This window comes from Protopterus annectens, chromosome 4.part0, assembly GCF_019279795.1.
Source record: "Protopterus annectens isolate FY-2018-M chromosome 4.part0, PAN1.0, whole genome shotgun sequence".
Classification (NCBI taxonomy): Eukaryota; Metazoa; Chordata; order Ceratodontiformes; family Protopteridae; genus Protopterus; species Protopterus annectens.
In genome coordinates, this window is record NC_056733.1 from 19,184,948 (window position 1) to 19,200,359 (window position 15,412).

General features: G+C 35.4%; 1 protein-coding gene across 3 annotated transcripts in view; it reads right to left on the minus strand.

Moving 5' to 3' along the window:
• LOC122799168 (platelet endothelial cell adhesion molecule-like) overlaps nt 1–15,412 on the minus strand; it is an 879,258-nt gene that overhangs the window by 651,433 nt on the left and 212,413 nt on the right. For all 3 annotated transcript variants that reach the window (XM_044068057.1, XM_044068059.1, XM_044068058.1), the window contains one exon: nt 11,577–11,870. In XM_044068057.1, coding sequence (XP_043923992.1) covers nt 11,577–11,870 — 294 coding nt within the window. The remainder of the gene's footprint in view (nt 1–11,576; nt 11,871–15,412) is intronic.

Consider the following 15,412-nt stretch of genomic DNA (forward strand, 5'->3'; position numbering starts at 1 on the left):
CAGAGATTTTAATTGTATTGATGATATTATTGTAGTTTTTTGAGACTAATTCATTATGATCCTTGCATAACTCAATTCTTAGATATTTAAGGTAGATTCTTATTTCCCTATGATGTGATCCTCCTTAGTCTGCAGTTCTTTTTTTTTTATTTAAAAATAAAAATTTTGATTTTGATTTATTGAAATGGAGTCCTGAACTCATGTGAAATTTGTCAATTAATATATCTAATTCTTCTAATGTCTCTTTTGTATTAGATAATGTTAGTAATATGTCATCAGCAAATAGCATTACTTTAGAACTGTATTGTTCATAAACATCTATTCCTTTGATTTTTATATTGTTATGAACAAATACAAATATGACTCTGTCATTGTCCATATTGGTGTGAATGACCTGAGCTGTACCTCCCTGGACTGTATGAAAAGAGACATGGAAGAGCTCTCTGATCACGTAACCCAGGCCGGTATGACCCTGACCCTGAGTAGCATCCTGCCCCCACCAAGAATGATACCATGGTATAAAGAAAAAAATATTAATTTCAACAATTGACTAAGTTTCTGATGTCATTCAAAGGGGATCCAGTGTCTGTTCACCTGGGATGACATGCTCGACAAGCCTCACTGCTTTGCTAGAGACGGCTTGTACCTGTCACTCTTTGGATTTTGAATACTGTCCAAGGCTCTTGCCAACCCCTAGTGCCTTTTGTAGGCAAAGCTCAAAAGACAAACCCACCACCATAAATAGCACAAGTAACAAAAAACTGAGGGTAATGCTACTCAATGCCAGAAGTCTAAACCTCAAAATGCATGCACTTGAGGCACTCCACAGTATGGAGAAAATCAATATATGTGCAGTAACAGAAACCTGGTTTAAGGCTCCAGAGAGCACCCCAGCACTACCAGGCTACAACTCATACCATACATTTCAGCCACAGAACCCAGACTGAAATACAAAAGGTGGGGGCGTATCCATATTCATCAAGGATACCCACACCTCCAGGTTAGTGGCACAGCACAATGCTTCAGAGATCATCCATGTGCAGCTAACAATGGGCAAAACTGCAATTCAAATTGTAGCTTGCTAAAGATCACCCACCATGTCCCAGGACCCCCATTCCGCATTTCTGGAAACACTGGGAAATATAAAGGTCCTACCAAACACCCTAATATTGGGTGATTTCAATAACCCAAGCATTAAATGGGAGAACTACTCAAATACTAACTCCCTTGCCCAACATTTCCTAGAATTTATAAACTCAAACACCCTGGATCAACTGGTCAACTCTCCCACCAGAGGTGACAACATATTGGACCTCGTCATCACCAACATGGGCGACTGGTGCTCCAGACCAGAGGCCAACCCCTCACTGGTTAGATCTGACCATAAACAAATCACTTTGGATATCCACATTCCGTCCCCACCCCCGGACAAGGAAACTACTGTGAAAAACTTTTCAAAGCAAACTTCACATTACTTAAGACCGAGGTGGAAAGTTTCAAAGCTCCCATGCTAAAGGATAACGCTGTCCAAGCTGCAAAATCCTTTACTAATGCATTCTATGGGCACCTACAAGAATGCATGGATCGTGCAAACCCAAGCAAAACCAAGTCTCACTCCTCCAAGAAAAGGAAACCAGTCTGGTGGACTCCTGCCATAAACAAGCTATACAATAGAAGGAGGAAACTAGTACAGAAAAGAGTAAAATCCCAAGAAGGGAAGACATCCCTGATCAGTATCAGCAAGAAACTACGATCCCGCATAAAATCATCCAAGACAAGCTTCGAAAGAAAAATTGCCAAGGACTCCAAAGATAACCACAAGGCATTCTTTAGCTATGTCAAGAATCTAAGTGGCAATGCTCAGATCTGCTCAGAGTTAGTGCTGAATGGCACAAAATACACTGAACCGACTGATATCGCAAACATCCTGGCAGACAGGTTCAGCGCAAACTTCACCCCCCCTCACCCCGAAAAGGGCCCATAACCATACCAGAAGAATGTAGAGCCCCTGAAATCACAGACACACAGGTTAAAACAGCCCTCTCCAAAGCCAAAAACACAGCATCAGTGGGACCGGATGGTGTCCCAGGCTGCATCCTACACAAGCTCAAAGACGAACTAACCCCTCACCTAAACAGACTGTTCAAGCTCAGCCTCTCCACAGTCTACATACCCATAGAGTGGCATACAGCAATGGTTATTCCACTCCACAAAGGTGGAGCCACAACAGACCCCAGGAACTAATGCTCTGTAAACCTGACTAGCTTGGTCTGCAAGGCTATGGAGCGCATTATCATGGAACTCCTTAACAGAGACATTGGGAACCTCCAAACACTGGACCCTACCCAGTTCAGCTTTGTTAAGGGTAGATCATCCCTCCTAAACCTGGTGGACTTCTTTAAGACAGTTACCAAGGCTATAGATGAGGGAAAGGTGGTACACATAGCCTACCTAGACCTTGCAAAGGCCTTCGACACCATCCCCCATTCTAGTATTATAGACAAGCTCACCAGCCTGAACATAAACTCCTACATCACAAGATGGGTTGCCAACTGGCTCATGGACAGAACCCACATGGTAAGAGTTGTGGGAGCTAGGTCTGATTCTAAACAGGTTACAAGTGGTGTTCCCCAGGGCTCAGTCCTAGGACCCCTCCTGTTTGGCATATGCTTCTCAGAGGTACAGGCAAGCACAGGAGGACTATGGCTGACCAAGTTCGCAGACAATTGCAAACTATGGGGCTATAACTGACTCTCCGGCTGACACAGACATCCTCCAAAAAGGTTTCACTGAGATGGATACCTGGTGTCCAAATCAAGGCCTCAAGCTAAATGCCAAAAAGTGCATAGTCATCCCCTTTGGAAAAAAAAAGTACCCACAAACTACCACATAGGTGGTAGTCCCCTAAATACAGAAGATGTGATAAGGGATCTGGGGACCCAAGTAGACAGTAATCTCTCCTTTGATAATCACATTGCCAAAGTGGTTAGAAAATCCTTCTACATGGCCCACCTTATCACAAAAGGGTTCGCATCCAGATCAAAAGAGGTTATTGTGCCCCTCCACTCATCACTCATCAAACCCATCATAGAGTAGAACACCCCATTTGGGATGTACCTTACAAGACACCTGCAACAGCTGAAAAGACCACAGAAGTACCTCACCAAGAGGATCACTGGCCTCAAACAGATGCCCTATGCAGCTCGACTGAAGAAACTCCAGCTGTACTCTGTTGCATACCACCTATTCAGAGGTGATCTCTGCCTGACATACAAGGCCATGTCCAACCCAGAATTGATGGACATGCTCCACCTAAAGAAGACCTTATCCCCTCGAGCCACATGCTCTACGGATCTAAACCTCATCACAACAATAAATAGGACATGCTGGAGGGATAGATTCCTGTCCCAGAGACTTCCCATGCTTTGGAACAAGATTCCAATCTACATTAGGCAGTGCTCCTCACTAACACTCTTCAAGAGAAACCTTGGCGAGTGGATGGGAAACATAAAGTTTACCCCTGGGATCACTTCAGTGGCTCTGCTGGACAGAGGCACAGGGAACTAATCTAAGGGGATGGCAAAAGCCAAAACATTCTGGCTAGGCTTATAAATGCCTTTGGGCAGATAGCCTAGTACCTACATATGAACCTATGAACCTATGAATCTGCCAATATTTCAACAGCCAGAGGAAATAGAATCGGTGACATGGGACAGCCTTCTTTATTGCCTTTTGTTATATGCATAGATTCAGAGGTAAAAGGACCTGACTTGACATACGCTAAATTATTTGTATATTTATATATATATATATATATATATATATATATATATATATATATATATATATATATATATATATATTCTTTAGGAGATGAACAAAGGATGCAAGAAATTTAAATAGCATTAGGATTTTGAATAAATAGTCCCAATTTAGGGAATCAAAGGCTTTCACTATATCTAAACCAATTAGGAGTGTTTTTTTATTAACATAATCTATAAGAGAAATTATCCTTTTAATATTGTCATGTGTGTGTCTATGATACATAAATCCAGTTTGATTATTATTTATTGTTTTGGATAGTGGCATTTTCATTCTGTTAGTTAATATTGTCAGAAATATCTTATAGTCATTATTTACTAATGATATAGGTCTATATGAGGTACAGGGGTTTGGGTATTTGTTTTCCTTTAGGATTGGTGTGATTAAGGAATATCTCCAAGAAGGTGGTATTAAAGCTTGTGACTGAATTTCTAATAGAGTTTTATGGAAGAATGATGGTATCTTTGAAGGAAAACGTTTTTATATTTCCATAATTATGCCATCTATACCTGGAGCTTTATTATTTTTACCCTCTTTTATTGTATCTGTAATTTCTTTGTAGGATATGGGTGCTTGCAGATCTACTTTTAATTTTTCAGTTTTTTTTATATTAGAACATTTTTCATCTAGATTTAATTGCTCAATATGTATATTTTCTTTTTGGAAATGTTCCATATAGTGATTTCTATAGGCATCAAAAATGTTACCTATATCCAAGACATTTTTCCCTTTCTTTTCATGAAATATACTTTTAATGTTATTAGCTTTTGATTGTATTTTGATTCTTGTGGATATATTATGTAGATATTTGGGAGAAGTGGCTGAGGTGTTAATTTTTAATTTTTCTAAAGCTAAACTAGTTTTATGTGTTAGAATTCTGTCGTATTTATTGTTTAATACTTCTTCTTTCTTTTTCATCTCCAAATTATTTTGATTTTTTTCAGCTTTTACTGACAAAGGTTTGGATTGTAGATCTAATAATTCAGAATCCCATTTCCTGATTTTTCTTAATACCAAGTTAGGGTTTACCATATATGTAAGCTTTTAATGAGTCCCATATCATTATTTTATTTATCTCTGTGGTGTAATTAATATCTAAGAAGAACTCTAATTCAGAAAATAATCAGGGTTTGAACTCTTTAATTTTAGTTATATATGCTGGAATTCCGGAGTTAAAGACTAATGGCTTGTACCCATTTTGAAGTTTTAGTATCAATGAATTGTGGTCTGAAAAGGGGCAGGGAGTGATTGAGAAATTAATGATGTTAGAGTGTAAGTCATGGGCAGCAAATATTTTATCTGTTCTAGTTTGGGTACCAAATCTGTGATCTTGATGGGAAAACAACAGAGATTTATCTTCTTTAAATTTGAAAGTATGTACAAGATGAAATGATTCTACCCACTTGTTTAAAGCGTTTGATACAGCAGATGTATGCAGCAGTCTTTTATTTGCAGTTTCAGAAATATCAAATATACAGTTAAAATCTCCTCCTAATATTAAGTTGCCTTTATAATTATTGGAATTTAAATCCAAGTGCTTTTAACCGTTCCTGTTCCAATGGCTGGGAACCAGTATAGATTGGCTAGGGTCCATATTATGTTATTATATTTAACCATTACTAATGCCATAAGGCCTTCTTTATCTTCATACTTATAAATGATTTCTGGGTTAATCACATTTGTTTTCCATAAAATTGTTACCCCTTTTGTCTTTGTCTTACAAGTGGATTGCGTCAATATCATATATTCCTTACGATTCCATTTGTAATTGTCATTTGTTTTGAAATGAGTTTCTTGAAGGAAGACAATTTGTGCTTTGTTCAGTTTTAAGAATTTCAGTAGATTTTATCTCTTGCTATGATTGTTTAAGCCATTGGTATTTAAAGATAATAAAGTTCAATCCATCTTAGGTTATTTAGACTGTGTATTTTTTGTTTTATTCTGACTATTAAACATTTTCCTCTGACAACTATAAAGTATATGTTTGAGCTTTTAAAGGAAATTATCAGTTTTTTACTTTGGGTGTTTACCAATAAAGTAATGTTTTGGTCAGGCATACCAAAAATGTTTCTGTGAAATAACAAATTTAAATTAATAAATGTTAACAAAACTAAGATCCACACTAGCCATGGAATGAAAATCATTCCTAATCTGACGGATAAACCTAAGTCCATCAGATTATCACTCATACCGTGACAATCTAGAATATCTGAGCTCCATAAATTGAATTATCATATGGAGAATATTTGTAATAGGAATAAGCAATATTTATATTATTTTCAACAGATATAGTAGTACTGTAGATTAGTCAGAATTCTAATACAATATAAATGTCTACTTATTGTATAAGCAATTAATATTTACATGAAAGATATATGACAAGCAATTCAATCATAGGAAAGTAGGATGTATCATATATATAAAACCTCAATAAAAGATTTTAGCACACAGTAATCTAGCATATTCACCCTTATTGATGAAGTCTTTCAAAACGTATTACTTAATATAAATAGATGGTAATAATATTTATACCTAATGTTTATAATACAATGTATTTTACTAGATATATCAGAAGTTATATTTCATTGCCACCATTTAAGTAATCACTTTGTTGCTAACTTACTTAAAGTATCAAATTTGTTTTATGTGAATATTGATGAAAGTTAGTGCATTTTAATTATCAGTGCATCCCTCTTCCTCCCATTTGCTGCACATAATAATTTTCATATCTGTCATTTCTTATTATAAAATGAATGAAATTATACGTTAAAAACAACTAATTCACCTATTGTGATTAATGATTGCAAGTTCCCTTTCCATATTCCTAAATTGCCATTTTATGCATATACTGAATTTTTTTAGATTTAAATGGCAACATTCTATTTTGTATAATCAGCAAAGGTTAAACTGAGTGATTATAGTCAATTTAATACTATTTGTTCAGAATGTGATTGTTACTTTCTGTGACATTCCTAGTTCAGGCTTATATTGTTTCCCTTAAACAACTTTGTCAGTCTGATGTCATGTATAAAACATTAGTTACCTTGGTAACAGCTTAAGTATTATGTATGGTTAAGATGGGTTACAAAACCACAATTCAAGTCAAAGCAATTATATGACTCGTTATGCACATTTACTTATATGAGAAAATCATCATGCTTCCCCTTGATGTTCAATATAGTGTATGTCATTTATGACAAGTTAAAACAGTAGTGTTATTATGCACAAGCCCATGTTATTAAACTGAGTGTCTATTGTCAATTTAATACTATTTGTTCAGAATATGATTGTTACATTCTGTGACATTTCAAGTTCAGGCTTCTATTGTTTCTCTTGAACAACTTTGTCAGTTTGATGTCATGTATAAAACATTAGTTACCTTGGTAACCTCTTAAGTATTATATATGGTCAAGATGGATAACAAAAAATACAATTCAAGTTAAAGCAATTACATGACTTGTTATGCATATTTACTTATATAAGAAAATCATTATGCTTACCCTTGATGTTCAATGTAGTTTATGTCATTTATGACAAGTTAAGACAGTAGTGTTATTATACACATGCCCATGTTATTAAATCCTGTCTTTAATATCTAAATTCAGCAGACTGCGTCATCTTATATGACTATATTTTATGTCTAGATTTACTAAAATCTTAAAACTGCTTATCTCAAACCTTCACAAGCCACTCACTCCACAGCTCCTCTGCTTATTGTGCACACCAATAGAATTTTCTCCTTGAAGTCCCCTCCTTCGAGGACATAAACAAAAATATATTATGACCGCTCACTTGTTACAGGACAGGTCTACCACAAAAAGAAAAGGAACAACAAGGCTACCCATTTCAAGCTTTTCACATAGGTAATTACAGGCAATTTTCTCCTTGAAGCCCCCCCCACCAAGGGCACAAACAAAAATAGATTTTGACCGCTCACTTGTTACGGGACAGGTCTCATGCAAAAAGAAAAGGAACAACAAGGCTACCCATTTCAAGCTTTTCACATAGGTGAATACTTTTGTATACATAATCGGAGATTAGAGCATTTTCTTTTTTCTAATTCTACAAAATTTACCCCAATCTGAACTGCGGTCAATATCTGGTTAAAGTAAATTACTCATAGTCACGAATACATGGCTCTACCTGTCTATATTTTAGCCTACTAATATTTTACAGTAACTTATTTATCCCAGTTAAATAATTATTGCAAATTTATTAAAATACCTACCCAACCCTATTAATTTGGTTTAGTGCACAGTCACCCCCATAAGTGTATCATTGATAACCCCACTCAATAAAATTAAATGCTTGATTCCACATACCTTTCATTAGTCCTCCACTGATAGTTTTTACTCTCAGCCCTGCAGGGGCAAGCAAGTTGATTTTCCATCTCAGCCCTGAAGGGACGATCTACTTGATTTTCAGTTACCTGCACTATCCAGTTTCTGCCTGTTTTAACCCTGTTACTCCTCTCCTCCATCTCCCCACCCCCCACTAGTCTAGATTAGGGAGTTACATCATGTGGCACCATCTTTAAACTGCTTATCTCAAACCTTCACAAGCCACTCGCTCCACAGCTCCTCTGCATGTTGTGCACACCAATAGTAAGTTGAATATTTTTTTCCCAAATGTATTGCTACTTTGTGAAAATCTTGGTAAACTGTCTGTTTCAGTGTTATCTGTACCTTAGATGTAATTACATGTGTCTGCAGCCTACAGCTGTGTCACCCTAAGCAATAACTCATTACTGTGTATTTAAACAAGCTGCTCATTTTTATGCCGACTGATATATGCAGTCCTCTTTCTCAGGCTGCTTACAGAAGTAATGATGTTAAACTTATATACCTTGGCATGTATTAATTAATATTTTATTCAGAAGCATACTACAAACAGTATACTTGCTCAGTACAGCTGACTTGGTCCAGATAACTGCAGCTTATTAAAACATATTCTACTATACTGAATTTGTGATTTTATGTTGTCATTTCTTAACTTGTTACCTAGCTTTTTATATTCATCTCTCACTATAATATGTGCATGAAGCATACCTACCCTCGCAAACTTTATTTGTGTAACAACTGCAATGTTATGTTAAATGTATAATACAAACAAACCAAATGCAGAGCAGCACGGCAGTTGAAACGGGTCCCCACGTAATAAATATGTAACAAACTGCACCAATCACCATATACGTGGTCCCCTTGATGGCAATGAAACGTAGGATAAGAAAACTCTCAGTACAATATTCCAAAGAGCTGTAATCCAAATCATGGAGTGCAAAGCAACTGGTGTTAATTCAAAAAGACTTTATTACTAAAAACGAGTGAGCGCTTTCGCCAAAAGGCTTCTTCCGACTCTTCATGCATTACAATAATTTTTGATTGCTTTAAAAAGCCCACCAACCACTGTCATTGGATACAACATCCCAATAAAAACGGGACTTAAAGGGACATGCACTTCACATTCCACTTTAACAAAATGTAAAGTACAAAGTCTTGTTTTGAAAGTACATACCAGAGATATCCTACAAAGAATACAGTCTGGTTATATTAAAAAAATAATTCAAAAAATGCAAATGATCTAAATTCTCCTGTGTAGGCAAACATACGCAGGGCGTTCATCCAATACTTATAATAAGTCTAGTAGCCCTCACACTTTTTAGGTGTTTTTGGATGAAGTATATGCAATTTCTTATAATACTTCAAGATAAAAACACATTTTCAAAGTTAAATGAACTATCTATGTGCATTAAAATCGTTGCATTATAATTAACCAATGGATCAGTGTATGTACTTGATTTAGCCTCTAAACATATATAATCTAGACTAACTAAACAAAATTCATCCACATACAGCTGGAAATATTCATGTATCTACATATACTATACATGTTAAACTAATATTTTGATATAATAATATAGTAAAAAACATATATAAGTATACATTAAGGACAATATATGACATGAAACCCAAAAAAACATCCTATATGTCCATCAATCATATTAAGAAGCAATTTAAGGACATAAAAACTGCTAAATGGACAGATCTAAGATCAATTAAAAAATACATATATATACAAAAAAACATTCAGTTAATTCATTGATTATAAATATAAAATATCTAAATAAAAATCCATGGATGGATACGAAACATTTAATCAAAATAATTGTGTACAAATATTGCACAAACTAAGTATATAGCCAGGGTTAGAGATGGATTTCTCCAATGGTCCTGATAGAACTATCTTCCCATTGCTTTTCTAAGTAAGACAGGGTAATCCATTCTTACTCATGTTCAATGTTTTTTCCTACATAACCTCCTGCTCTTTAGGAAGGGCTTAATTTGTACCTTGTCATTGAGACCAGGGGGTATGTCTGATCTCCATCTAATAATCCATCTAGTCTCATTCTCCAGAGTTCTATTTATCAGGTCTCCTCCTCTAATACCTTGTGTGAGTTGTTGAATGACACAAAATTCAAAAGTGTGTTGTGCACCTACCCTCTTATTATGCCTTGACAACGCATTTACATCTGAACCTATCCTAATCTGATAATTATGTTCTCTAATGCGCTCTTTAAGAGTGCGGTTGGTCTTCCCTATGTAATAAGCAGTGCATGAATTGCACATTGCAACGTAGATCACGTTCTTGCTCTCACAGTTAGTATTGGTCTTAAAGTAGAACATACGTCCTGTTGTAGGGTGTGTAAATGTGGTTGTTTTATTGATATAAGGACATTGATTACACCTACCACATGGTATTGTATTAATACTCTCATCATTGATCCTGAGTCTATCATATCTTGGCCTACATAATATACTTTTCAAATTCGGGTGGTTTTTAAATGTAACATGTGGTACCGGTCCTACCACATCCTTCACCCCACTGTCAGATGTTAAATTTTCCCAGTGCTTATTTATATTTCCCTGCTTTCTAAGTCATCTATTTTGTTAAGCAGCCATATATTCTTCCTCTTTGAGTCTCCCTTCAATGTAATTTAGAGAAGTCTCTATATTTGTTATTTTTGTATGGTATTGCTGTAATAGTTCCTTAAGAGTATCAGTCTGTTTTTGAGAATTTAATTTGAGGTTTTCTAAGTCATTTTTAAAGCCATCCATCTTCAAAGATAGTTCCTGTAAGGTAGATGTCATCAACTGCAGTTTCAAAGCAGCATCTGGATGCAAATTCCTTGAGTTGTTCATATTCAGTGACTCAATATATCTCCAAGTTACTTGACAGGAAAATGTTTGTATATCTCCACCAAAATTTATATTTATGTAGTTTAGTAGTATATCTATCGATTTCTGATGTTTTAAACTTGAAAATAATAAAATTTTCCTATATTATTATACTAGTTTATGGAGCTCTCAAAATTCACTGCTCTCGGTCGACCATTTAGGCTCCGCCCCCTTATTGTTCAGTTGTGACATTATGTTTGTGACCTGTTTATCACTACTGTGATAGCAGCCCAGGTGACGGTTAAAAAGAGAATTTTACATTTTACTGTTGCACATATGTATATAACTTTCTTGGAGCTTATGTAAATATCTATTAGTTCAAAAGTAAAGCAAAAACATCTTATAGGTTAACATGTTTCTAGGCTCACTGTGTGCAGCTCTTAACTATCTCCTGCCATCCACCTCTTTAACAAAGCTGACAAGAAAATATCATTGGACTCATTTTTAAAACAATAAACATTCTAAACTAGACAAGATAATGGCTATCAGAAGCAATATTTTGCTAAATAATAGACATACCTTTGACGTTGATCTTTAATTCTGTGCTTTCTTTTTCCTTCTCTTGAGCTTTTACATGACACTGATAGATACCAGAATGTGTAATCCAAGCAGGTGCTATTTTGAATTGCATTATTTTATCAGATGTCTTCACAGTGTGGAATGTTATATAATCCTTCAGCAACTTGTACTCAAAATCAACTGTAAAATGTCCAAATGTGCTGATGTTTAGAAAGCATGCTATTGTGATGTTGTCCCCGCTGTTCACCTCATTTGAAGGTAGTGCTGTAATACGGACATCATCTATTGTCAGACCTTTAAAAAAAATTGTAGTGTTTATTAACCATATAATTATGGTACTGGTAAATAAACATCAATGAAACAGTAGTTGTTATTGTGGTACAATACAGTGAATTTATCTTTCACTTATTTGAATTACACAAAGCTATGGTGTTCTACAGCATGTTTTAAGAAGGGGACTCTGTAGTTCAATGTAAATGCCAACACATAGAAGAAACAAATAAAAAGCTTAATTGCCATCATGCATTTATAAAAATATTTTTATAGAAGCATAACGAAATTAAAAAATAACGTTTACTAGACTAAAATATGGTCTTCATAGAGAGCTTTTTTGAAAATGCACAACCAAAGCAAAATAACCATGAAGTTTCAATATATACCTGATATGTCAATCTGTGTGTTACAGCTGTTTTGATATGTGTAAGCTACTGCTAGATGAAGCTTGAACTCTCGAACTTGCCTGAACTTCAACTCACCAATGATCAGAGTTCCTTCACAGGAATTCCCTGTTGGTGACTTGTGCCAGAACTTATTCCCTTTTTTTAGGTAATTTCTACCTTCTTCAAATTGGTGCAACATTGAGTTGGTATCTATAAACCAGAGGGTGCAGTGGGGCTTACCTCCTGCAAAAATACTTTTAAAAAGTGTTTTTGGCAAGATATTTTCAGATAATACAGTTCTGTGATTCCAATCCTCTTTGCATTCGCTTTTGTCTACTCATAGTGGAATCTTCTGAGATATATCCTGTAGTGAGCTAAGTAGGAATTTTTGCTTTTGTTTGTGCTTTTCCTAATCATACTATAAATTCATGTAGATTGTTTTATTATTCCTGGATTTTTGAATTATAGAAGAGCATAACGCTAGCAGTATTATTATTTCTCTGAGTTTCTAGTAAGTGTTCAAGCCCAAAGGCTGTCAAAGAACATTTTTTTGTTAAAGGTGATGTCATATATGCTATTCCCCATCCAAGTATAAAGTTTAGTATTAAATGAGGAAATAGTTGGTGATAGTCTGATATCGACAGCTAGATTATTCCAAATCCTGGAGTCCACAATTGTTAAATATTTGCTCTACATGTTCTTGTGCCAAAATAATATACTGACATTTTATTATGTATTTGTAATCTTACGTTAGCAGATAAGGAAACATTGACAATTAATTTATATTATTATAAATGTTATATGCAATTATTACTTTACTGCTCGGGTAATGATAGTACATAAAAAATTAAAATTTTTTACAATATTGAACTATTATTATTGTTATTATTATTATTATTATTATTATTATTATTATTATTATTATTATTATTATTGGTTTCCATCCACTTCTCCAGATTATTGTTATTGTTATTATTATTATTAGTAGTAGTAGTAGTAATATTACTTTTATTAAATTTTGAATTCATTGATAACACGTTTGTGGATAGGATCCTTTCCTTTCTGCAGAAAGACAATAATGGATCTTCTGTCCTGGAGAAATTAAGCCGAGAAGAAACTTGTGTTTACTTTAAGCAAGTGTTCTAAGACTACTATCTTAAAGTTAGAGGTTCGAGCATCTTGCAGTTCAGGTATGCTGCCTCTCATGCTCAAAGTCAAGTATGAGTTCAGGCAAGCAGCTGCCACACCTTACCTGAACACATTATTCACATATGAGTGACGTAAGTGTGCCAGCCATTGTGAGGGACTGGTAGAAGGTGGGAGTGTAGATTAGGGCACCAGTCAGGAAGGGAGTCTTAAGGTTAGGGAGGAGGATGGGAATTTTAGGTTTATGACTAGAAATGGAGTTTTAGGATGAGAGAGTGAGAAGGGAGTTTTAGGTTTATGGAGTGAGAATGGAGCTTTAGAGTAAGGAAGCAGTAGGGTTTTCAGATTAGGGACCAGAAAAGGAGTTTTAGGGTTATTGAGCAGGAAAGGAGTTTTAGTGTTAGAATTACAATTCTGATAGGGCTATATAGTTTTGTAGGATAGGGAGTTGGGAAGGCTAAGTAGTTACAAGGGATCTTGTTAATGGGAGTCTGAGCACTTGCTTTTTTGAGCAAGTGTGTTGTGAGCCTATGAATGTGTTTGACTCAGTCTCATTTTGGGGTTCTTTTAGTGTACACTATTAGCACTGTTTAGATGCTTTATTAACCTGACACATTCATTGCATTGTATCATGCTTCAGCTTCTTCCAGCTGCACCTGCAGTTGTATACCTGTATTCTTAGGTTGTTACCTGTACTTAGTCCCATTTTCTGTCTTTGCACTATTGAAAACATTCATATTCACACTTTCTTGTCTATTAATCTATTTGTGGTAACCAAGTAAGCACTGACAACATGAAAAATCTCTTTTCAGGTGTGATCCATACTCATAATTAGCTTACAATAAATGTGCTAAAATAGGATAAACACCTCTGTTCCTGTATCCAGTCAGTCAACACAATTAACAGTGGGACCTTTTGTTGTATCTGGGTCTGAAACCTGCTTGTTGAATGCTATGTAGTAAATCAAGTGAAAGAGAAAAGTTGTGGTACACAGTCCTTTCACTTCAACATCAATATAAACCCAGTAGCTTTAACATATTGGTATAGCTACAATGTTGCTTATATTATTAGGAGGAGTACAGACTAAAAATAGTTCATCTAAATTAATTTGCAATGGCTGATGTAAGAAGCAAATAGCACTGATGTGAGGGTTATTGATGTGTGAATCCAAACTGTCATGATAGCAAAGCTGCATCAGGATTAAAATGCTAAAATTCTTTAAGAAATTTATTGAGTGATAGCAACGACCATAGCATGCTGACTATGCACAAAGGTCTTTGCAAATGTATTACCAAAGCTAGAGAACTCACCATGGAACATTGCTGAAAGATTCAAGTCAGACCAAAGTGTATAAATGTCATGCAGGCAAACCATTCAGCAAAAAGTGCAAGAAAGACTCAGCCAAGCTAGTGGAGGCCCGTGGAATACATGCAAATGACTCCTTAAGTACATACATTGTTTCAGCTACACGGCTTCTGAATACCGTGACTTTTTACTTTTTAAGTCTTTATGGGTACATTCAGGTCAATAAATCCAAATTCCACTGTATGCATGCCTCAGCCTTTCTGGAGACCTCATCAGTAAAGCATAAGTGGACTGTTTGGATAATCTTGTCTATAGTATCATGTACATTAATGCCAGTTTCCTGAATTTCCATCATAAGGGGCAGTTATCTTTAGATAATTAGTATTTATTGGTTTCATTTGGTTATGTTTAATTGGTAGCCAATAATGCAAGCCGGAATCAGCAAACAGCCTTGAAAATATACCACTTGCAACCTACTTCAAAATTGTCTGACCTCAGAGTTGGTTATATTAAGGACATGGTGAAGTGCCCTGCAGTCAGGGCTTTTCTACAGTATAAAATATTTTTGTACTGATAATCCCTTTTGCTGAATCAGACTTCCACTATCAGATCCTGATAAAACATACCACAGCCCTGCTCTCAGAAGTAATGAAAGAATTTAGCATACTGAAGATTTGTGTAGAGTTCTACTGGGTAGTATCACCCTTACACTCAAAAGACTTTTTG